This window comes from Oncorhynchus tshawytscha, linkage group LG06, assembly GCF_018296145.1.
Source record: "Oncorhynchus tshawytscha isolate Ot180627B linkage group LG06, Otsh_v2.0, whole genome shotgun sequence".
NCBI lineage: Eukaryota > Metazoa > Chordata > Actinopteri > Salmoniformes > Salmonidae > Oncorhynchus > Oncorhynchus tshawytscha.
In genome coordinates this window covers 54,476,785-54,501,537 of record NC_056434.1, presented here as the reverse complement: position 1 = coordinate 54,501,537, position 24,753 = coordinate 54,476,785, and the positions used below count along the sequence as shown (strand labels likewise).

Genomic DNA, 24,753 nt, shown 5'->3' with positions numbered 1-24,753 from the left:
AACTGCCTTCTACTCAGGCCCAGAAGATAGGATATGCATATAATTAGTATATTTGGATAGAAAACACTCTAAAGTTTCCCAAACTGTTAAAATAATGTCTGTGAGTATAACAGAACTGATTTGGCAGGCGAAAACCTAGGAAAAACCATTCAGGAAGTAGGATTATTTGATTTTTTTGTTTTTTATTCAATGCCATTACTTAGGACTCAAATTGTTTCAGGCTTGTATTCTGAAAAATGAGGGAATAAGAGCAGTCTGAATGAGTGGACCCTGCCGTGTCACAGAGCTTTTTTATGCGCGCGACTGAGTGCTTTTCTTGTTTACCTTTTATATTGACCACGTTATTGTCCGGTTGAAATATTATTGATTATTTAGGCTAAAAACATCGTTTGTCATGTTTCTATGAACTTTACGGATACAATTTGGATTTTTTTGTCTGCCTGTTGAGACTGCGTTTGAGCCTGTGGACTGAAGAAAACGTGCGTACAAAATTGAGGTTTTCGGATATAAAGAGAGACTTTATCGAACAAAAGGAACATTTATTGAATAAATGAATGCCTTCTGAGTGCAACCATATGAAGATCATCAAAGGTAAGTGATTCATTTGATCTCAATTTCTGAATTGTGTAACTCTTCTACTTGGCTGGTTACTGTTTGTAATGATTTGTCTGCTGGGCTATGTTCTCAAATAATTGTTTCGCCGTAAAGCATTTTTGAAATCTGACACCGTGGTTGGATTCACAAGAAGTTAATCTTTAAACCCATGTAAAATAGTAGTATCTTTTCTGAATTTTTATAATGAATATTTCTGTATTTGAATTTGGCGCTCTGCAATCTCACTGGATGTTGGCCAGGTGGGACGCTAGTGTCCCACATACCCTAGAGATGTTAACTGATATAAGACACTTGTATGTACCTAGATGATTAATATCCATCATTTTTATTATTATTGAATTGCGCGCCCTCCTATTTCACCGGAAGTTGTCGACAAATGTGCCGCTGGCAGGACGCCTAGCCCTAAGAATTATCAGGTAACATCAAAAGAGCAGGTGTTTTTCATGTTTTGTACACACAGTACATGTGTGTTCCTCACTTCACTCTTCTGTTTGTTGGAGATAGGCGTGGAGCCATAGTATCCCTGTGTGTCTGAGCTCCTCTGGGCCTTGTTCTTGCTGAGGGCTTCCATCACGTCCTGGATCCTCCACAGCTCCTTCTGGATGTGGACATGCTGCTGGCTGGGGGGCCCCGTCTGACAGAGAGAGAAAGATACATGTAAAAAGAGTGGCTCTGTCTGAACACACACACACACACAGACTATAACATAACTATAACAGTTGAACAGAAAGATAAATATAGTTTGAAAAAAAAATAGGAGATGATAAAAGTTAATGAGAGAGGGAGAGAGTAAGGCTGACAATGCTCTTATACAAGTGAGACATTGTATTAGCCTTGTGGCTGAGGGATAAGAAAAGAGAGGAGCAGATAATCAGCCACTCCCTGCTGATGACATGCCTGTGTGTGTCTATGAAGTGCACTACGGCTGTATTAATTAATCTGGGCTCTGACTGGGCTGGGCTCTGATTTACAGATTTATTTGTTATTACACCTCTAACAGCTACAGGATGGGGGAGAAATTGAGAGGGAGTGAGAGATTGAGAGGAATGAATGGATGGATGGATGCACGGCGGGACGCATCCGATCCTACCTCACTAAATAAGAAACTATTCATCACTCTCAATAGGTACCCCTCCGAGACTCTCAAAGTCACACAGGGTGTGCCCCAGGGCTCTGTGCTGGGACCCCTACTCTTCATAATCTACATTCTCCCAAAGAGTAAGGCAGAGTAATGCAGGGGTTAATGGTGGTTGTTGTTGTGTACCTGAGGGCTTCCCAGTGCCTCTAGTTGAGTAAGAGTAAGGCAGAGTAATGCAGGGGTTAATGGTGGTTGTTGTTGTGTACCTGAGGGCTTCCCAGTGCCTCTAGTTGCTCCCGCAGGTTGTTCTTGGCCAATGAAACATCTCTCTCCATCTTCTCATACTTCCTCCATGACCGCTCCAACTCCTGGGGAGAGGAAGAGAGGCAATGACATTGCTTCAAATCATACAGCATCTTCTCTCAGGCATGCAGTGTTTGTGTGTATGTGTATCTGCATGTAGTGTATACATATACTCACAGTGTTAACTCTGAATAGCTCTCTACAGGTACTCTGTAGCACTTCATTCTGCTGGATGACACCATGTACAGTGGCTGGGTTTTCAAAGCTCATCTCTATCTCCTGACTGGCCGACAGCAGGGCCATCTCCAGGGTATGCTGTGGAGGGGACCACCATTAGAGACAACAACACACAAAGCCTTTCCATCTCTACCAGAAGAAGGTTATCATTAGCATAATTGCTAACGGCTACGTAAAGGCATTCCTGCATTCCAATGCCGCTTCAGAAAGTTGCGGGAAAATACGAATCACTGATGCATTTTGTTCATGTCTTATGATTAACTTGGGAAAATTAATTTTCATTTTCTAATCAGTTCAATATATTTAGTTGATTTCCTACTAAGTCCAATACATTTTTAAATATTGTTGAATTCCATTTCAATGTCTGGATTCTGTGATTCCATCCGCAGCGTGGATTTTACAGGGCCATAAAGCATCAGGACACATCTATATTGGGTCCACTCCATGTGTTAGGCTTTGTTAAGTAAGTGGTGAGGAGACAGCACATCAGCAGGGTGTATTGTAGACAGATTCATTACCTTCTCTCTGTGTAGCTGCTGTAGCTTGTCCTCCTGCGTCCGGACAACCTTGTCCTGTTTCCACAACCTGCTCAGCTTGGCCTGAGGAGGAGAACAGAAACAATCAGATCAGATACTAAACACTGGCACAACTATGTGCTTACTCAACTGCAACCGGCACCAACTATGTCTGGTGGTCCAACTGCCACTGCCACTGTTGGTCCAACTGCCATCATACTTTAAAAGGTCAGTCTGCAATTCCACAAACAATGGCAGCCCTGCTACTTGGTTTGCCAAGTGTAACCGCTTATTTCTTTAAAGTCTAAGCCGTTATGAGGGAGGGGGGTTGTAGCTGACATATGCTTTTAAGAAGGTCATACCATGGATCATTTAGCTATTTGATTTGGAATTTTAGGACACCTCCTAAAGTATATACAGCAAATGATTTGATAAAATACTGAATTTGGCCATTACCACTAAAGCCATAAAAATTAATGGAATAAACCATTCACAAATAACAACAACAAAAAAATAAAAAAATAAGGAAAAAGGTTTGGAGGTATCTGTGCTATATCTAGAACATATAAGAAAGCTCTGGAAATATGTTTTTTTTTAAACACAGTATTTAGGCAGATGCGAGGGATTGAGACGCAGCCCATGCAAAACTGATATCTTTAGCTTAAATTGACTGATTTTGATGTTTTTTTGGATGGATTTGGCGGAGAACAGAAACAATCAGATCAGAAACTGTACACTCTATGAAAAAAGTAATGTGGAGACCTGCTCGTCGAACATCTCATTCCAAAATCATTGGCATTAATATGGAGTCGGTCCCCCCCTTTGCTGCTGTAACAGCCTCCACTCTTCTGGGAAGGCTCTACTAGATTTTGGAACCTTGCTGCGGGGACTTGCTTCCATTCAGCCACAAGAGTATTAGTGCGGTCGGGCACTAATGTTGGGCGATTAGGTCTGGCTCGCAGTTGGCGTTCAAATTCATCCCAAAGGTGTACGATTGGGCTGAGGTCCGGGCTCTGTGCAGGCCAAATTCTTCCACACCGATCTCGACAAACCATTTCTGTATGGACCTCGCTTTGTGCACGGGGGCATTGTCATGCTGAAACTGGAAAGGGCCATGCCCAAACTGTTGCCACAAAGTTTGAAGCACAGAATTGTCTAGAATGTCATTGTATGCTGTAGCGTTAAGATTTCCCTTCACAAGGGGCCTAGTCCGAACCATGAAAAACAGGCCCAGGCCATTATTCCTCCTCCACCAAACTTTACAGTTGGCACTATGCATTGGGGCAGGTAGCATTATCCTGGCAAGAGCCAAACCCAGATTTGTCAGTTGGACTGCCAGATGGTAAAGAGTGATTCATCACTCTAGAGGATGCGTTTCCACTGCTCCAGAGTCCAATGACGGTGAGCTTTACACCACTCCAGCTGACAATTGGCATTTCCCATGATGATCTTTTAATTTTTTTAAATTTACTTCTATTTAACTAGGCAAGTCAGTTAAGAACAAATTATTATTTCCAATGACGGCCTAGAAACAGTGGGTTAACTGCCTTATTCAGGGGCCAAACGACAGATTTTTACCTCGTCAGCTCTGGAATTCGATCTTGCAACCTTTCAGTTACTAGTCCAATGCTCTAACCACTAGGCAACCTGCCACCCCATCTTAGGCTTGTGTGCGCCTGCTCGGCCATGGAAACCCATTTCATGAAGCTCCCGACAAACAGTTATTGTGCTGAAGTTGCTTCCAGAGGCAGTTTGGAACTCGGTAGTGAGCGTTGCAACCGAGGACAGATGATTTTTACACGCTTCAAAACTCGGCGTTCCCCTACTGTGAGCTTGTGTTGCCTACCACTTCGCGGTAGAGCCGTTGTTGCTTCTAGACGATTCTACTTCAAATAACAGCAGGGCAGAAATTTGACGAACTGATTTGTTGGAAAGGTTGCATTCTATGACGGTGCCACGTTGAAAGTAACTGAGCACTTCAGTAAGGCCATTCTACTGCCAATGGAGTTTGCATGTGTTGATGTTATACACCTGTCTGCAATGGGTGTGGCTGAAATAGCCAAATCCACTTATTTGAAGGGATGTCCACATACTTTTGTATATATTGTGTATATCTTTGCAGATATTTCCAGAGTCAACACAACACAGGGCAAAGGTCAGAACAGGCTGTACATGGTGTACATTATATAGTTCAGTTTATAGAAGATCCATATTTTTTTTGCTTACACCATACCTAAGACTGTCATACCCAAGACAGTCCACAGTATTTCCCATAGAAAAATCTGTCACAGTAGCCATACTTGAGTGTGTTGGACTTACATCAATGTCGACTTCCTGCGGCCTGCACATGCAGGAGTGTTCCCTGTATTCCTCTGGGCTCATCTGTAGAGAAGGACATGCTGTTACAGTAGAATCAGAACTAATGCAGCTTCATAAGGTCATATTTTGACCTGTTGTATTAACTAAGTGTATGTTATTGTCTTTCAATCTGTATCCTATGCCTGCCAGAAATAATTGCACCTCTGGGATTGGTAAAGTTGATTGAATTCAATTGTGCTAATGGTTTGTCATTTCTCATTGAACCAGATACATCTACATCTACAAAACCACCAAACATAAGACAGATAGCTACCAGGACAACAGGCAGTCTAGTCTAAGCAGCCTGTCTATTCTGAGACTTCTGGTGCATTCAACACCCAGAGGGATTTGTCTTCCTCTGCAGAATATAGTGGTTATAGAGGGCATCCCAATGAGAAGGCAGGTACAACTATGTGCTTACTCAACTGCATTGTCAGACTGTAAGGGTACCAACTATTTTTTGGTCGTTGTTGTCCAACTGCCATCATACTGTAAAAGGTCAGTCTGCAATTCCAAAAACAATGGCAGGCCTGCTACTTGGTTTGCCAAAGTGTAACCGCTTATTTCTTTAAAGTCCAAGCTGTTATGAGGGAGGGGGGTTCTAAGCTGACATATGCAATTGTTTTAAGAAGGCCATACCATGGATCATTTAGCTATTTGATTTGGAATTTTAGGACACCTCCTAAAGTATCCCAAAAAAATATGGCAAATGATTTGATAAAATACTGAATTTGGCCATTACAACTAAAGCCCATAAAAATGAATTGAATAAACCATTCACAAATGACAAAAAAAGACAGTAAAAAAATACAAATAAAGAAAAAGGTTTGGACGTGTCTGTGCTATATCTAGGACATATAAGAAAGATCTGGAAATATTTTAGTTTTTTAACACAGTATTTAACATAGGCAGATGCGAGGGATTGAGACGCAGCCCATGCAAAACTGATATCTTTAGTTTAAATTATGTTACTTAGATTAGGGGCAGCAGGTAGCCTAGTGGTTAGAGCGTTGGGCCAGTAACCGAAAGGTTGCTAGATTGAATCCCTGAGATGACAAGGTAAAAATCTGTCATTCTGCCCCTGAACAAAGCAGTTAACCCACTGTTCATAGGCCGTGATTGTAAATAAGAATTTGTTTTTAACTGACTTACCTAGTTAAATAAAGGTTAAATAAAAATTTAAATGTAAAAAAAGATTGACACACTGGTGCGTCAACAGACTCTAGGGGATATTATAGGCATAAGTGATATGTATAAATAGGACATTTCATTCAAAATAACAGGGTGTGCACCAAGGCTCTGTGCTGGGACTCCAACTCTTCATAATCTACATAATCACACTCCTACTCACAGGCATATCCCAGATTGGGCCTTTACCACGGATAAAGATTTCAGAGGAATCTGTTTGTCTAGACTCTGTGGTCTTGGCTAGGGTTAGTGTTACAAAACAGAACAGTTGAAACGTGTCCCAAACTGACACACAGACCACAGATTTATATAGATAGAGAGCCAAATAGACCTATAATATTAACAATGCTAAGAAAAATAAAATGCCCCAATCAGGATTGGTTTATTTGAGACAGTGACTGAACATTGGGCCAATAGTTGATTTGACTTTGTCCTTTCCCTTTAGCTCCTAGTGATGCAAAGAGTTTCATTGGGACAAAAGTGTGGCCTTAATAACAAGGGAAGAGGTCTGAGGAAAGGGTTTGAGGGTTGTCCCTCTGCTAATTAGTGTCACTAGGTACCCCATCTACTTCACAACCCATAATGCATTGTACTGACAATTGCTTTTACCCCAATAGATTGATCAAATTCAAAATAATTCAATAGAAAAACTATTGTACTGACAATCGATTGAGTAAAATCAATCTAGGGCATTCCTTACAGAATACATTAACATAAGTCAGTCCATGTAATGGTCCTGTGTGTAGCTGGTGTAGAGAGTCAGGCGCAGGACAGCAGATATGAGTAATCAAAGTACTTTACTCAAAATACACAAATACAAAGCAATATAGCGAGCCCACAATAATGGACCGATTTACAATGAAAAATCATTCACAAACAAACATGGGGGAACAGAGGGTTAAATAATGAACAAGTAATTGGGTGAGTGAAACCAGGTGTGTAAGACAAAGACAAAACAAATGTAAAATGAAAAGTGGATCGGCGATGGCTAGAAGGCCGGTGACGTCGACCGCCGAACGCCGCCTGAACAAGGAGAGGGACCGACTTCGGTGGAAGTCGTGACAGTCCAGACAAACAGCAATCTTTCTCCTTCTCTCTTACACACACACACACAGTTTTCTGTCAGCACCACACCACAGCACAAAGAAAGCATGTGGACCAAGTGGTATGTTGGTGACATTCCATATGGAGCATACAGGCTCTCTGAAATCACAGGGAGGGGGGGTAATTTCTCTGACAGTCAGGTGTAGATAGTGGATATGCAGCAACCACTGTTTTTTATTTATCTTTTTATTTCACCTTTATTTAACCAGGTAGGCTAGTTGAGAACAAGTTCTCATTTACAACAGCGACCTGGCCAAGATAAAGCATAGCAGTGTGAACAGATAACAACACAGAGTTACACATGGAGTAAACAATAAACAAGTCAATAACACAGTAGAAAAAAAAGAAAGAGTCTGTATACATTGTGTGCCAAAGGCATGAGGAGGTAGGCGAATAATTACAATTTAGCAGATTAACACTGGAGTGATAAATGATCAGATGGTCATGTGCGGGTAGAGATACTGGTGTGCAAAAGAGCAGAAAAGTAAATAAATAAAAACAGTATGGGGGAGAGGTAGGTGAATTGGGTGGGCTATTTACCGATAGACTATGTACAGCTGCAGCGATCGGTTAGCTGATCAGATAGCAGATGTTTAAAGTTGGTGAGGGAGATAAAAGTCTCCAACTTCAGCGATTTTTGTAATTCGTTCCAGTCACAGAGAACTGGAACGAAAGGCAGCCAAATGAGGTGTTGGCTTTAGGGATGATCAGTGAGATACACCTGCTGGAGTGCGTGCTATGGGTGGGTGTTGCCATCGTGACCAGTGAACTGAGATAAGGCGGAGCTTTACCTAGCATGGACTTGTAGATGACCTGGAGCCAGTGGGTCTGGCGACGAATATGTAGCGAGGGCCAGCCGACTAGAGCATACAGGTCGCAGTGGTGGGTGGTATAAGGTGTTTTAGTAACAAAACGGATGGCACTGTGAGGAACTGCATCCAGTTTGCTGAGTAGAGTAGTAGAGTATTGGAAGCTATTTTGTGTAGATGACATCGCGGAAGTCGAGGATCGGTAGGATAGTATGTTTTACTAGGGTAAGTTTGGCGGCGTGAGTGAAAGAGGCTTTGTTGCGAAACAGAAAGCCGATTCTAGATTGGAGATGTTTGATATGAGTCTGGAAGGAGAGTTTACAGTCTAGCCAGACACCTAGGTACTTATAGATGTCCACGTATTTTAGGTCGGAACCATCCAGGGTGATGATGCTACTCGGGTGTGCGGGTGCAGGCAGCGAACGGTTGAAAAGCATGCTTTGGTTTTACTAGCGTTTAAGAGAAGTTGGAGGCCACGGAAGGAGTGTTGTATGGCATTGAAGCTCGTTTGGAGGTTAGATAGCACAGTGTCCAAGGAAGGGCCAGAAGTATACAGAATGGTGTCGTCTTCGTAAAGGTGGATTAGGGAATCGCCCGCAGCAAGAGCAACATCATTGCTATACAGTGGGGCAAAAAAGTATTTAGTCAGCCACAAATTGTGCAAGTTCTCCCACTTAAAAAGACGAGAGGCCTGTAATTTTCATCATAGGTACACTTCAACTATGAAAGACAAAATTAGAAAAAAAATCCAGAAAATATCTTTGTAGGATTTTTTATGAATTTATTTTCAAATTATGGTGGAAAATAATAATATTTGGTCACCTACAAACAAGCAAGATTTCTGGCTCTCACAGACCTGTAAATTCTTCTTTAAGAGGCTCCTCTGTCCTCTACTTGTGACCTGTATTAATGGCACCTGTTTGAACTTGTTATCAGTATAAAAGACACCTGTCCACAACCTCAAACAGTCACACTCCAAACTCCACTATGGCCAAGGTCAAAGAGCTGTCAAAGGACACCAGAAACAAAATTGTAGACCTGCACCAGGCTGGGAAGACTGAATCTGCAATAGGTAAGCAGCTTGGTTTGAAGAAATCAACTGTGGGAACAATTATTAGGAAATGGAAGACATATAAAACCACTGATAATCTCCCTCGATCTGGGGCTCCACGCAAGAGCTCACCCCGTGGGGTCAAAATTATCACAAGAACGGTGAGCAAAAATCCCAGAACCACACGGGGGGACCTAGTGAATGACCTACAGAGAGCTGGGACCAAAGTAACAAAGCCTACCATCAGTAACACACTACGCCGCCAGGGACTCAAATCCTGCAGTGCCAGACGTGTCCCCCTGCTTAAGCCAGTACATGTCCAGGCCCGTCTGAAGTTTGCTAGAGAGCATTTGGATGATCCAGAAGAAGATTGGGAGAATGTCATATGGTCAGATGAAACCAAAATATAACTTTTTGGTAAAAACTCAACTCGTCGTGTTTGGAGGACAAAGAATGCTGAGTTGCATCCAAAGGACACCATACCTACTGTGAAGCATGGGGGTGGAAACATCATGCTTTGGGGCTGTTTTTCTGCAAAGGGACCAGGACGACTGATCCGTGTAAAGGAAAGAATGAATTGGGCCATGTATTGTGAGATTTTGAGTGAAAACCTCCTTCCATCAGCAAGGGCATTGAAGATGAAACGTGGCTGGGTCTTTCAGCATGACAATGATCCCAAAACACACCGCCCGGGCAACGAAGGAGTGGCTTCGTAAGAAGCATTTCAAGGTCCTGGAGTGGCCTAGCCAGTCTCCAGATCTCAACCCCATAGAAAATATCTGGAGGGAGTTGAAAGTCTGTGTTGCCCAGCAACAGCCCCAAAACATCACTGCTCTAGAGGATATCTGCATGGAGGAATGGGCAAAATACCAGCAACAGTGTGTGAAAACCTTGTTAAGACATACAGAAAACTTTGACCTCTGTCATTGCCAACAAAAGGGTATAAAACAAAGTATTGAGATAAACTTTTGATCTTGACCAAATAATTATTTTCCACCATAATTTGCAAATAAATTCATAAAAAAATCATACAATGTGATTTTCTGGATTTTTTTCCTCATTTTGTCTGTCATAGTTGAAGTGTACCTATGATGAAAATTACAGGCATCTCTCATCTTTTTAAGTGGGAGAACTTGCACAATTGGTGGCTGACTGTTTGGTCAGGATAATGTCTATGAGGGTGCCCATGTTTACAGATTTAGGGTTGTACCTGCTAGGTTCCTTGATGATTTGTGTGAGATTGAGGGCATCTAGCTTAGATTGTAGGACTGCCAGGGTGTTAAGCATATCCCAGTTTAGGTCACCTAACAGAACAAACTCTGAAGCTAGATGGGGGGCGATCAATTCACAAATGGTGTCCAGGGCACAGCTGGGAGCTGAGGGGAGTCGGTAGCAGGCAGCAACAGTGAGAGACTTATTTCTGGAGAGATTCATTTTTAAAATTAGAAGTTCGAACTGTTTGGGTATGGACCTGGAAAGTATGACATTACTTTGCAAGCTATCTCTGCAGTAGACTGCAACTCCTCCCCCTTTGGCAATTCTATCTTGACGGAAAATGTTATAGTTGGGTATGGAAATCTCAGAATTTTTGGTGGCCTTCCTAAGCCAGGATTCAGACACAGCAAGGACATCAGGGTTGGCAGAGTGTGCTAAAGCAGTGAGTAAAACAAACTTAGGGAGGAGGCTTCTGATGTTGTCATGCATGAAACCAAGGCTTTTTCGATCACAGAAGTCAACAAATGAGGGTGCCTGGGGACATGCAGGGCCTGGGTTTACCTCCACATCACTAGCGGAACAGAGGATGAGTAGGATGAGGGTGCGGCTAAAGGCTATCAAAACTGGTCGCCTAGAGCGTTGGGGACAAAGAATAAAAGGACCAGATTTCTGGGCATGGTAGAATATATTCAGGGCATAATGCGCAGACAGGGGTATGGTGGGGTGCGGGTACAGTGGAGGTAAGCCCAGGCACTGGGTGATGATAAGAGAGGTTGTATCTCTGGACATGCTGGTTGTAATGGGTGAAGTCAAAAAAATATGTGGAAGGTGGGACAAAGGAGGTATCAGAGGTATGAAGAGTGGAACTAGGGGCTCCATTGTAAACTAAAACAATGATAACTAACCTGAACAACAGTATACAAGGCATATTGACATTTGAGAGAGACATACAGCGAGGCATAAAGTAATTGCAGGTGTTGATTGGGAGAGCTAGCTAAAACAACAGGTGAGACAACAACAGCTAATCAGCTAACACAACAACAGCAGGTAAAATGGCGATGACTAGGCAGAGAGGGTCGGATTAACTACACACAGAGCCTGAGTTTGTGGCTGGGGCCGACAGATAAAATAAATAAATAAACAGAATGGAGTACCGTGATTAATGGACAGTCCAGCAGGCATCAGCTATGTAGCCAAGTGATCATAGTGTCCAGGGGGCAGCAGTAGATGGAACAGGGAAGCCGCCATTACGCTAGCACGCGGGCGACACAGTGTTGTTCGTGTTTCTTGTTTTGTAATATGTTTCATTTATTGATGAAATGATTCACACCCTGAACTTGCTTCCCAACTCCCAGCACACACGTTACATTTCTACCGCTCCGTTTTTGAAAGATTGAACATGAGCCATCGAACTATAAAGGTTTTCTTACTTTTCTCAACATCATTGATGCCCTGTATTTAGCAGGCACTATAGACAGATCAGTAGGAAAGAGTGATGGGCTACTTTCTGCACATGCCACGGTCAGTATGAACTGGAGTGACTTGACACAAAGCTGGCCAAACAAGATGTAGCTATAAACAAAACGGAATTAAATGGTTCTAGTCTACCATGTCTGTGTTTGAGATTCTTCAAAATTCTTCAAATAGCCATGCTTGTCTTGATGACAGCTTTGCACACTCTTGGCATTCTCTCAACCAGCATCACCTGGAATGATTTTTCAACTGTGGTGAAGGAATTCCCACATATGCTGAGCACTTGTTGGCTGCTTTGCCTTCACTCTGCGGTCCAACTCATCCCAAACCATCTCAATTTGGTTTAGGTCGGTGGAATGTGGAGGCCAGGTCATCTGATGCAGCACACCATCACTCTCCTTAGTAAAATAGCCCTTACACAGCCTCTAGGTGCGTTGGGTCATTGTCCTGTTGAAAAAGCCCAAAACAGATGGAATGGCATATCACTGCAGAATGTTGAGGGAACCATGCTGGTTAAGTGTGCCTTGAATTCTAAATAAATCACAGACAGTGTCACCAGAAAAGTACCCCCACAAAATAACACCACCTCCTTCATGCTTTACGGGTGGGAAATACACATGTGGAGGTCATCTGTTCACCCACATCGCATTTCACAAAGACACGGTGGTTGGAACCAAAAATCTCATATTTTGACTCCAGACCAAAGGATAAATGTCCACCGGTCTAATGTCCATTGCTCATGTTTCTTGGCCCAAGCAAGTCTCTTCTTATTATTGGTGTCCTTATTAGTGGTTTCTTTGCTGCAATTCAACCATGAAGGCCTGAGTTACCTCTGAACAGTTGATGTTGAGATGTGTCTGTTACTTGAACTCTGTGAAGCATTTATTTGAGCTGCAATTTCTGAAGCTGGTAACTTCTCCTCTGCAGCAGAGGTAACTCTGAGTCTTCCCTTCCTGTGGTTGTCCTCATGAGAGCCAGTTTCATCCTAGCGCTCGATGGTTTCTGCAACAGTAATTGAAGAAACTTTCAAAGTTCTTGAAATTTTCCGTATTGACTGACCTTCACGTCTTAAAGTATTATTTGAGCTGTTCTTGTCATAATATGGACTTGGTGTTATACTAAATAGGGCGATCTTCTGTATACCACCCCTAGCTTGTCACAAAACAACTGATTGGCTCAAGCGCAATAAGAAGGAAAGAAATTCCACAAATTAACTTTTAAGAAGACACACCTGTTAATTGAACTGCATTCCAGGTGAAGCTAGTTGAGCGAATGCCAAGAGTCTGCAAAGCTGTCATCAGGGCAAAGGGTGGCTATTTGAAGAATCTCAAATATAAAATATATTTTGATTTGTTTAGCACCTTTTGGGTTACTACATGATTCCATATGTGTTATTAAGGCTTAAGAGGGTGTGAATGGGTGTAGACAAAGAAGCGCTCTCCAAATAGGTGTACCAAAACATTCAAGGACCATTTCCTCAAAAGTCGGGCTACAAGTTGATCAACTTTCAAAGCAGAATTACTTCCCCATTGTTCCTCAACTGTAGTGTATGACATACAATTTTTTAGCTCTCAGTCTCTACTTTTATCCAATGTAAAAATTAAAAATAAATCAAATTTTGCTACATAAGACCTAATCAAATAGTTTGTTTTAAGTGGTAATTCTCACTGCCCATACTGAGACTGGTGGAAACAGAGTTGTGCGACCCATAACACTGGCAAAACAACAATATAATATACTGTATGCAAACCATGCTCACATTGGTGGTATGACTTTCCAACAAATAGAGGAGACAGTAGAGTAAAAGCTGTATGAATGAGAAGTGCTACATTCACAAACAATACAGGGAGGAGATATTGAGATGCCATGAAAGATTTTGCCACCAGAGGAGGATTGCAGGAGCAAGACATACCAAATAAACAACTGTGGATGGATTGAAGAAATCAATGTTTTGCCGGCGTTGGCTGGCCAATACCTTACTCTTGAGTTGTGGTGGTACTGTTGAGGTCTGGGGGCTGAGTTCTCTATCAATGTGTGAATCATCACGATTAAAGGCTAATTTTCCTTCATCTGTTCATTATGGAGGAAAGGAGGAGGAGCACTATGGGAACAGTTTAGAAACAACACTGACTGTCAATTATGCTAGCTCCACCTTTTTAAATCATAATAGATCAAATATTGACCTACATCTCGAATGCAGCTTGGAAAAACAACTACTTTTAGACAGCATATCCATCCACAAAGACACACAGACAGAGCAAGTCTGAAACTCGGTAGGTAGATCCGTCCCAAAATAAGAACCATGTGTTAGAGTTACCCCACCTGGTTATCCAGACACATGAGGTTCCTCTGGGGGTGATGAGACAAAATGGCATTCTAGCGTTGGTCAGCAGTGCAGAGGATAGCAAAGAGGAGAGGAAAGAGAAAAAGGGAGAGGGCAAGGAGAGTTAGGCATAAGAAACAGACAGAAGGATGTACAGAAAGATAGAAAATGACAGACAGACAGACAGACAGACAGACAGACAGACAGACAGACAGACAGACAGACAGACAGACAGACAGACAGACAGGGCAAACAAGTCAGATCTAAGAGATACATAGAAGGACAAAATGTTGGACATGAGAAGATGAATGTGAGTAAAGGGAGGATAGAAAACCCCACTATTTTTCTTACTGTGTTGTATTGCATAATAGGTCATAGGCATGTCATGTGTCACACAACACCACTGACTGCGTGAATGCCATGACGACTAGGTGAAGAAAATCAATGTCACACCATTGACAAAAGTGTCACCATTATTCATGCAGTGTTGCGACTATTAACCCCTTGATCACAAACAACCGTTTCCAATCACAAGTTTGGGTGCCCTACATGACTTAAATCCCTGTCTGACGACTTAAAAGACACTTAAAAAACAAAGTCCTGAATTCATTACTGTACCCAACCCCACTAAGCCTACTTAGTCGGTCCACTTTTCAAGATCACTAAGTTGGAGTTTCTAATTTCCGGGCAACATCTGCTGAGATTCTTTTTAGGGAGTAAGCTGTGTGTGTCTCTTCGGCGTACGTTACCTCAATTAATGAGAAAATCTGGGAAACCAGGCTTTTGATAAAGTACGACTGGAGTTTATATATAAATGCCTGGAACATTTACATTTTAGAGAATTTCTTATAAAATGGGTTAAAGTCATGTATAATAACCCTAGTTGTAAAATAGTAAATAGTGGCTACTTCTCAGAAAGTTTTAAACTGTCAAGAGGAGTAAAACAAGGTTGTCCACTATCGGCATATCTATTTATTATGGCCATCGAAATGTTAGCTATTAAAATCAGATCCAACAATAATATCAAGGGGTTAGAAATCCAGGGCTTAAAAACAAAAGGTGTCCTTGTATGCGGATGATTCATGTTTTATTTTAAATCCACAATTAGAATCACTCAACAGCCTCATAGAGGATCAAAGATACTTTTTCTAACCTCTCTGGATTACAAGAAATTATGATGTGTACTATATTAGGTATTGGATAAGTAAAAAATACAACTATTACATTATAGTTTACCAATAATATGGTCTGACGGTGATGTGGACATACTCAGTATACATATCCCAGAACAAATAAATGATCTGTTTCCAATAAATGTTTATATAAAGTTAGCAAAAATAGGTAAGATCTAGCTACCATGAAAAGGAAAATAGCTGTCTATTTGTGGAAAAATCATCCAGATGAACTCTTTAGTCATATCCCAGTTTACCTACTGTATTTGATTATGGTATTGCCTACACCTAGCGGACAGTTATTTAAAATATATGAGAAAAAAATATTCAATATTATTTGGAATGGCAAGCCGTAAGGAATATAAATTTGGAAGACAGAAATGATTAAATATTAAAGCATTAGATCTCTCACTTACGGCTTCAGTCAAAAAAAGGTATTCAGATTTCAACCTCTCACTTTCAGTTATTTGAAAAGGAAATAATCTCACAAATATCGCTATTTTTAAAACAAGCCATAGAAAGTTGGTTTCAAATCCAATTTAATCCACCTGAGAAGAACAGAACAAATAATACAACAAATGTTATGGTTAAATTCAAATACTAATAGATATAAAAAATAAAAAAGGTATAATCTTTCTAATTATATCATAATAGGCTGGTGGAGTTATGTCACACATGCAGGAAACAAAAATATATGGAAATGTCTGCTCTACCCAAAACTACAAGCAACTAATTGCAGGATTACTGCAAAAATGGAAGAGGAAAGTGGAAAGGGGGAAACTTGTCTGTCGGCCCTGCGTTAAAGACCATAATTGGTTAAAGAAAATTGTGATAAATAAAAAAGTACACCAGTTTAATTTAAGGACCAAAACAATTACAGCGCTGCCATATAGATTGCAAAATAGTTGGGAAGAGCTTTTCGACGTACCGATTCCATGGCACATGGTTTATGAACTGATACTCCAAACGACACTGGATTCAAAACTTCACATTTTTTTATTTAAATTATTATATAAAATTCTTGCAACCAATAGAATGATATATATTTGAAGTCGGAAGTTTACATACACTTAGGTTGGAGTCATTAAAACTCCTTTTTCAACCACTCCACAAATTTCTTGTTAACAAACTGTAGTTTTGGCAAGTCAGTTAACATCTACTTTGTGCATGACACAAGTAATTTTCCAATAATTGTTTACAGACATATTATTTCACTTATAATTCCCTGCTCCACAATTCCAGTGGGTCAGAAGTTTACATACACTAAGTTGACTGTGCCTTTAAACAGCTTGGAAAATTCCAGAAAATGATGTCATGGATTTAGAAGCTTTTGATAGGCTAATGGACATAATTTCAGTCAATTGGAGGTGTTCCTGTGGATGTATTTCGTGGCCTACCTTCAAACTCAGTGCCTCTTTGCTTGAATCATCGGAAAAGCAAAAGAAATCAGCCAAGGCCTCTGAAAACAAATTGTAGACCTCCACAAGTATAGTTCATCCTTTGGAAGCAATTTCCAAATGCCTGAAGGCACCACGTTCATCTGTACAAACAATAGTACGCAAGTTTAAACACCATGGGACCACGTAGGCAACATACCGCTCAGGAAGGAGACGCATTCTGTCTCCTAGAGATGAACGTACTTTGGTGCGAAAAGTGCAAATCAATTCCAGAACAACAGCAAAGGACCTTGTGAAGATGCTGCAGGAAACAGGTACAAAAGTATATATATCCACAGTAAAATGAGTCCTATATCGACATAACCTGAAAGGCCGCTCAGCAAGGAAGAAGCCACTGCTCCAAAACAGACTACGGTTTGCAACTGCACATGGGGACACGAGAGATCATACTTTTTGGAGAAATGTTCTATGGTCTGATGAAACACAAATATAACTGATTGGCCATAATGACCATCGTTATGTTTGGAGGAAAAAGGGGGAGACTTGCAAGCCGAAGAACACCATCCCAACCGTATAGCATGGGGGTAGCAGCATCATATTATGGGGGTAGCAGCATCATGTTGTGGGGGTGCATTGCTGCAGGAGGGATTCGTGCACTTCACAAAATAGATGGCATCATGTGGCAGGAAAATTATGTGGATATATTGAAGCAACATCTCAACTTCAGTCAGGAAGTTAAAGCTTGGTTGCAAATGGGTCTTCCAAATGGACAATGACCCCAAGCATACTTCCTAAGTCGTGACGAAATGGCTTAAGGACAACAAAGTCAAGGTATTGGAGTGGCCATCACAAAGCCCTGACCTCAATCTTATTGAACATTTCTGGGCAGAACTGAAAAAGTGTGTGAGCAAGGATATGCTATTTGCCTTCATCAAAACAATGTTTTGGTTGCATATTTCATCCTGGAACCTGCCTAGGCACACTGTAGCTGCACAGTTTGCAAAAAGCCTTAAATAGATGAGACACATCTATTATTCCAAAACTGCAGCTAGTGCTTTGAAAACATACTGTATTTCCTTACTTTAATCAACCAATCAATTTTAAATGTTTTATAAGAGTTATAAGTTGACGATATATCACAGAAGTGAGCCTGGCTGTGTATCAAGGCCAAGGGCATGGTACAGTAGGCCAGACCAGACACGAGGGAGGGAAAGTAGGAGAGAGAGAGAGGGAAGTGAACTGACTGTTTTGCCTTGCAGAGATTGGGCAGTGATGGTCTGGACAGGGATCCCAGCTGGCATTGGCCTCCTGTCAGGTGGGTAGGCATACTGGAGAAGAGAGAGAGAGGCAGGGTTGTATTCAATCAGGGGAATTTTCAGCAAGCATACATCCCCATTGCGGGCCAGGGTTGTCTTCATTAGGCACCAAACGGATGAAAACAGACTGGACTATGGAGGAACTTCCTGCAATTGTTCAATAAGAATTGTTGATACTCATGTCACGTTGCAAAAATAATAATAATACAGCCAGGTGTTAGAAGACCCAGGTCCATACTAGTCCTCTCACCTTATTGAGGTGTGATGTCCTGCTGTGTCTCCTGTCTATAGTGATATCCCCCTGGTATACAGGCAAGCCCACTTCTGACCTAGTGGAGCTGTGGTTGTAGGAGGAGCGGAGTGGCGAGTAGCCTCCGTACATGGACAAGGAGCCGTGGGAAGGCGAGGGGGGGATAGATTGGATAGATTGGTGACTGTCACCCTGGTGCTCAGACAAGTTGATCATGGTCTTGGGGCTGGGCAGGGTCCCATACGGCCCGGGCGTGGACGACGTTGGCCTGGGGCTAGGTGTGACATACTGCTTAGGGTACATTTCATTTCAATTCCGTCAATTCAGGAAGTCAATGGAAATTCCAATTCAGACCGCTGCAATTTGACTGGTGCACTCATGGGTACGCTCTATATGGCTGACGGTCCAGCATTACAGAACATTAACTTGAATGGGAATTCCAATTCTAGAAATTATATTTCTAAAGTCTCATGCCTACCTGGGAGTGTAGCCCATTCTCTGCTGCCACTCGTACAGCTGCCACATGGTGTCGTCCCTCATGGAGCGCCTCTTGTCTGCAGGCGAGATCCCCAGGCCCAGCCCCATGCCTAGGGCCTGGTCGTATGTGTTAGGGGACATGCTGCAGATACTGTCCGGCCGCACCATGCTGTTCCTGGGTAAGGTACGGTAGCCAGGGTCCCCACAGTGGGGCATGACTGGAGGTGCCCGGTGGCTGGGCATGTTCCTAGGTAGGGTCTGGTACGACATGATACTGAGAAGAGAGAAGAGAAAGAGGAGGATCAGAGATGTGATCAAGACAAATCTGACCACAACTCCATTTTGTTGCTCCCAGCCTATAGACAGAAACTAAAAAGGAAATGCCCATGCTCGGGTCTGTTTTTTTTAAAACAATTTTGTACCTTTAGGCAAGTCAGTTAAGAAGAAATTCTTATTTTCAATGACTGCCTAGGAACAGTGGGTTCACTGCCTTATTCAGGGGCAGAACGACAGATTTTTACCTTGTCAGCTCAGGGATTCAATCTTGCAACCTTTCAGCTACTAGTCCAACGCTCTAACCACTAGGCTACCTGCCGCCCCAACGCTGGTCCGACCAATCGAAATCTACGCTTCAAGATTGCTTCGATCACGTGGACTGGGATATGTTCCAGATAGCCTCAGACAACAACATTGATGTATACGCTTACTCGTTCAGCGAGTTTATTAGCAAGTGCATCAGTGATGTTGTACCCACAGTGACTATTAAAACCTTCCCTAACCAGAAACCGTAGATTGATGGCAGCATTTGCGCAAAACTGAAAGCCCGAACCACTGCTTTTAATCATGGCAAAGCGTCCGAAAACATGACCAAATACAAACAGTGTAGCTATTCCCTCAGCTAGGCAATCAAACAAGCTAAGCATCAGTATAGAGACAAAGTAGAGTCGCAATTCAACGGCTTAGACACGAGACGTATGTTGCAGGGTCTACAATCAATCACGGATTACAAAAAGAAAACCAGCCCCGTCGCGGACACCAATGTTTTGCTGCCAGACAAATTAAACAACTTCTTTGCTTGCTTTGAGGACAATACAATGCCACTGACAAGGCCCGCACCAAAACCTGTGGGCTTTCCTTCACAGTGGCCAACGTGAGTAAAACATGTAAATGTATTAACCCTGCCGGCCCAGACGGCATCCCTAGCCGCGTCCTCAGAGCATGTGCAGACCAGCTGGCTGGTGTGTTTACAGACATATTCAATCAGAATATCCCAGATTGCTGTACCCATATGGTTCAAGAGAGTAATAAAGGTTTGGTATCCTGTTACCCTTTGATTTGACAATATATAACACCAGTATATAGAGAAAATTGATTTGGGCTGTAGGTCAATTTCAGTGATATACAGTGCATTCAGAGTATTTAAACAGTTTGTTATGTTACAGCCTTATTCTAAAATTGATTAAAAAATATATATATCCTCATCAATCTATACACAATACCCCCTAATGACAAAGAGAAAAAGGTTTCTAGATGTTTTTGCAAATGCATATAAAATAAAATTTCGGACTCTTTGCTATGAGACTCGAAATTGAGCTTGGGTGCATCCTGTTTCCACTGATCATCCTTGAGATGTTTCTACAACTTGATTGGAGTCCATCTGTGGTAAATTCAATTGATTTGACATGATTAGGAAAGGCACACACCTGTTTACATAAGGTTCCACAGTTGACAATGCATGTCAGAGCTAAAATCAATTCATGAGGTCAAAGGAATTGTCCGAGACAGGATTGTGTCGAAGCACTGACCTGGGGAAGTGTACCAAAACATTTCTGCAGCTTTGAAGGTCCCCAAGAACACAGTGTCCTCCATCATTCTTAAATGGAAGAAGATTGGAACCACCAAGACTCTTCGTAGAGCTGCCCGCCCGTCCAAACTGATCAATCGGGGGAGAAGAGCCTTGGTCAGGGAGGTGACCAAGAACCCAATGGTCTCTCTGATAGAGCTCCAGAGGTCCTCTGTGGAGAACCTTCCAGAAGGACAACCATCTCTGCAGCACTCCACCAATCAGGCCTTTATGGTAGAGTGGCCAGACGGAAGTCACTCCTCAGTAAAGGGCACATGACAGCCAACTTGGATTTTGGCAAAAGGCACCTAAAGAACTCAGACCATGAGAAACAAGATCCTCTGGTCTGATGAAACCAAGATTGAACTCCTTGGACTGAGCCAAGACAACGCAGGAGTGGCTTCGGGACTAGTCTCTGAACGTCCTTGAGTGGCCCAGCCAGAGCCCAGACTTGAACCCGATCGAACATCTCTGGAGAGACCTGAAAATAGCTGTGCATCAGGGCTCCCCATCCAACCTGACAGAGCTTGAGAGGATCTGCAGAGAAAAATGGGAGAAACTCGCCAAATACAGATGTGCCAAGCTTGTAGCATCATACCCAAGAAGACTCAAGGCTCTAATCGCTGCCAAAGGTGCTTCAAGAAAGTACTGAATAAAGGGTCTGAATGTTCATGTGATTTCAGTTTTTTTTATTTTATACATTTGCAAACATTTCTAAAAATCTGTTTTTGCTTTGTCATTATGTGGTATTGTACATAGATTAAATGAGGGAAAATACATTTTAGAAGAAGGCTGTAAAGTAACAAAATGTGGAAAAAGTCAATGGGTCTGAATACTTTCCGAATGCACTGTATGCAGAGGATGAAGAAAACACATCACTGGAGGACAAATACACTCAATGAAGAGTTAAAGACTTCCTCTCCTTAGCAAACTCTGTATCTATGAAACTTTATATACATGCTAACAGCAAGTAGCTTTAATTGTAAAACTGCTCACCACTATCCTGCGAGTGCATACACACACTGTTAACGACACATTTTCCTAGCTGAAATCCAGATTACATTTTTTGTCCAACCTTGTGGTGAGTTCATCTGTGCTATGAACCCTTAGCCACTGTTATTTTCAATCATTTGTCAGCTGCCATAACCCATGTGTGTGTGTGTAACAGATATGATAAACACACCATGGTGTTTGAGGAGTGTGAAGTGTGTGAGCAAACGTACGCACACACCGACATGCTTCAAAGGAAAGAGAAGAAACACCTTTAAGCCAAATATGATTATTCTACCAACCAAAAATATTTGCACAGGTTAGAGACAGTGCAGATAGAGACTGAGACATAGCCAGAAACAGAAAGAAAAGATAGCCAGAGCAGCCTATTACCCTCACTTACAGATGCTGGATAACACAACTAGAGACTGGAGACTGCTACTGGGGGAAATGAAGCATCATGTGTAACTGCTGCTGTGGAGCAGGTTGGGGTGAGGCATGGAGACCATTTATGCCCAGTAATGGTAAACAGAGCACGAACGCACACACAAACACACACTGCTGGAGAAGTAGGAGTTCAGATGGTGCAAACATTTAAGTGGCACCTGTCTGGATGGAGATATCAGGCCATAGCCCAAATTAAGATGAGGTGATGCTCTGAAGGATCTGGCTGGATGGGTCAAGCTGAGCATTCCTCCCCCAATTAAGCGGGCAAGCCCTGGGTTGTGTTCAGTAAAGCACAGTAGCAAAACATTTTGACTCTTAAAATGAAAAAAAAGTTGTTCTTATTAGACCAGAGTCCAGATAATTCCTCCCTGCTTCAGTCCATTTTATTCCATTTGGTGCCTAATGAACACCAACTTGCCCAGATGAGCAGTCGGTTAGTCAGTCCATCTCTCGTCCTCTGCCCAATGTACTGTCATTGTTTACCTCTGCATCTCTGTGGTTTACTGCATTACCATGAATGATTTATGAGTTCCTATCTGTTCTGTTTGGCTCGAGGTACAGATTTAACACAATACTGAAATCCAAACACCCAGCAATGATCTCATATTGCAGAATGACTATTCTCACTTTAATACGCACTTTAAACTGTAGCGTTTGCAAATGCTGCTGCCTGCTTGGTTTCATAGTCATAGTTCATGCCAAATATGTGTGGCTTAAAATAATGGATGTAATAATTGTCATTCTTGTTTAAAAAAAAGAGGTGCTTTAAACTGCAGTGTTTTGTAAACACACACACACACACACACACACACACACACACGCGCGCGCGCGCGCGGTCTGTCACTAGATGCTGTTGCTGGGCTGCTGCATGATTCAGAATTTCTAACAGGACTAAGACTAGTTCACTTTCACTCCTCTCTTTCCTCTGCTGTCAGATGATACAGGCTATAAGAAGAAGAATACTGTATTGATCCATTTTTCTTACAGTTCAGAAAGAACAATACACAATTAACTGTCCTACAATAACCTCTACTGCACTGAAGACAGGAGCAGACTCTCATAAATTTGGCATCAAGGGTAGGCCTACAGTATGTCTTCTGGTCTGGTCAGTGTGACTGTAATCAAAAAGTAGGAAACTACAGAGGGCTTTACATTTCTAAAAGGGTTTGGATCAGAGAGAGGACGCACACTATTTTGTGGGTCTGAAAAAGTATCAGAGAGCTCGGTGAACAATGTGTAAAAAATGAAGAAAAACAAGTCATGCACACTACTTGTAGTGATCACAAATATGTAAAAAAAAAATAAAAAAACTGCACCAGAAGTGAAGGAACTGAGGCAGTTCATGCAGTCATTTACTGTATTGGCTTCAAAATTGACTTTCTATTCCGGAATTATTTGTTCAGTCCAGGAATACATACACATTTCAAGTTCTCTGAGATAACATTTTGGGACACCAAGAAAATACCCACCCACCCACCCACCTTCTAGTGTCGTCGTCCTGGTTGCGTACTCTCTGTGTGCGGACCCACTGTTCCAGCTGCTGCATGGAGCTGGTCCTGGTCAGGGCCCTGGGCTCAGGCTCTTGCTGGGGGTACTGGGGGGTAGGAGTGGTAGGGGTCATGCTGCCCAGGATGGAGGGGGTCTGGTGGGGCTCGTGGTGGGCCATCATCTCCCCTGGGCTCTGGTCCCTGGACCCATTCACCTAGAGTTTGAAGTTCAAACTTATTCTCACATTGTAGAAATACCAAAAGCTCTCCTTGAAATGGATGAAAATTACAATAAAAGACTACATCTGCAATTTACAATGAACAATGTTTCAACTAATAAAAATTACATAAAATAGAGTATACCAATAAAGGAAACAACAGCAATAAAATGTATATCATTAAGGTGGCCTTCACACCAAATTGTTTTGGAGCGGTTTTACCAAACTCTGGTGCATTTACCCCCTTAGTTTGGTTAGTTTGGACTGGTGTGAACACACTATCCACACTCAGAAGAGCACCAAAAGTCACACTGTGGTTCACTAAAAAAGAGTGGTCTCGGTCATTCTCCATTTGTACCATGGTAAGGTTCGTTGTACGTGTGAACACAGTCCGGACCAAACACAGGAAAAGAACGAGAGGCTTGCAGTAATAGTGATTGTTTGACTGTGAGCAATTGATTACACATTATTCCAACTTGATATCTTTGAAACATTTTGTGAGTAGCAGTGCCTTTATGAGTGCATAATTAGGGGTGGCCGGGGCTATACAGGGGACATAGGCTACTGAATATAGCCTAGGCTCTGCACGTCGCAGTTAGAGCGCCTATTGCACTGTTTTCTTCCAGAATATTGTTGGAAGACCAAAGAGAATGTGAAACCAACTGGACCAAATGAAAAAAATACAGTGTAACAAATAATCTAACTCTGATTCGATCTATAGCGCAGAACTACACCACCAAAACCAAAAGAATGTGTACACCTGCTCGTCGAACATCTCGTTCCAAAATCATGGGCATTAATATGGTGTTGGTTCCCCCTTTGCTGCTATAACATCTTCCACTCTTCTGTGAAGGCTTTCCACTAGATGTTGGAACATTGCTGAGGGG

The 24,753-nt window shown here is 42.1% G+C and overlaps 1 protein-coding gene across 14 annotated transcripts in view; it reads right to left on the bottom strand.

Annotated features, from left to right (window-relative positions):
* LOC112232337 (pleckstrin homology domain-containing family A member 5) overlaps positions 1-24,753 on the bottom strand; it is a 111,791-nt gene that overhangs the window by 26,301 nt on the left and 60,737 nt on the right. For 13 of the 14 annotated variants that reach the window (XM_042323408.1, XM_042323413.1, XM_042323409.1 and 10 more), the window contains 9 exons: positions 23,643-23,863; positions 18,883-19,155; positions 18,405-18,678; positions 18,083-18,166; positions 5,068-5,130; positions 2,752-2,832; positions 2,174-2,311; positions 1,960-2,061; positions 1,094-1,249 (listed from right to left, as the gene is read on the bottom strand). In XM_042323408.1, coding sequence (XP_042179342.1) covers positions 1,094-1,249; positions 1,960-2,061; positions 2,174-2,311; positions 2,752-2,832; positions 5,068-5,130; positions 18,083-18,166; positions 18,405-18,678; positions 18,883-19,155; positions 23,643-23,863 — 1,392 coding nt within the window. The remainder of the gene's footprint in view (positions 1-1,093; positions 1,250-1,959; positions 2,062-2,173; positions 2,312-2,751; positions 2,833-5,067; positions 5,131-18,082; positions 18,167-18,404; positions 18,679-18,882; positions 19,156-23,642; positions 23,864-24,753) is intronic. The other variant, XM_042323412.1, reaches the window with a different exon arrangement.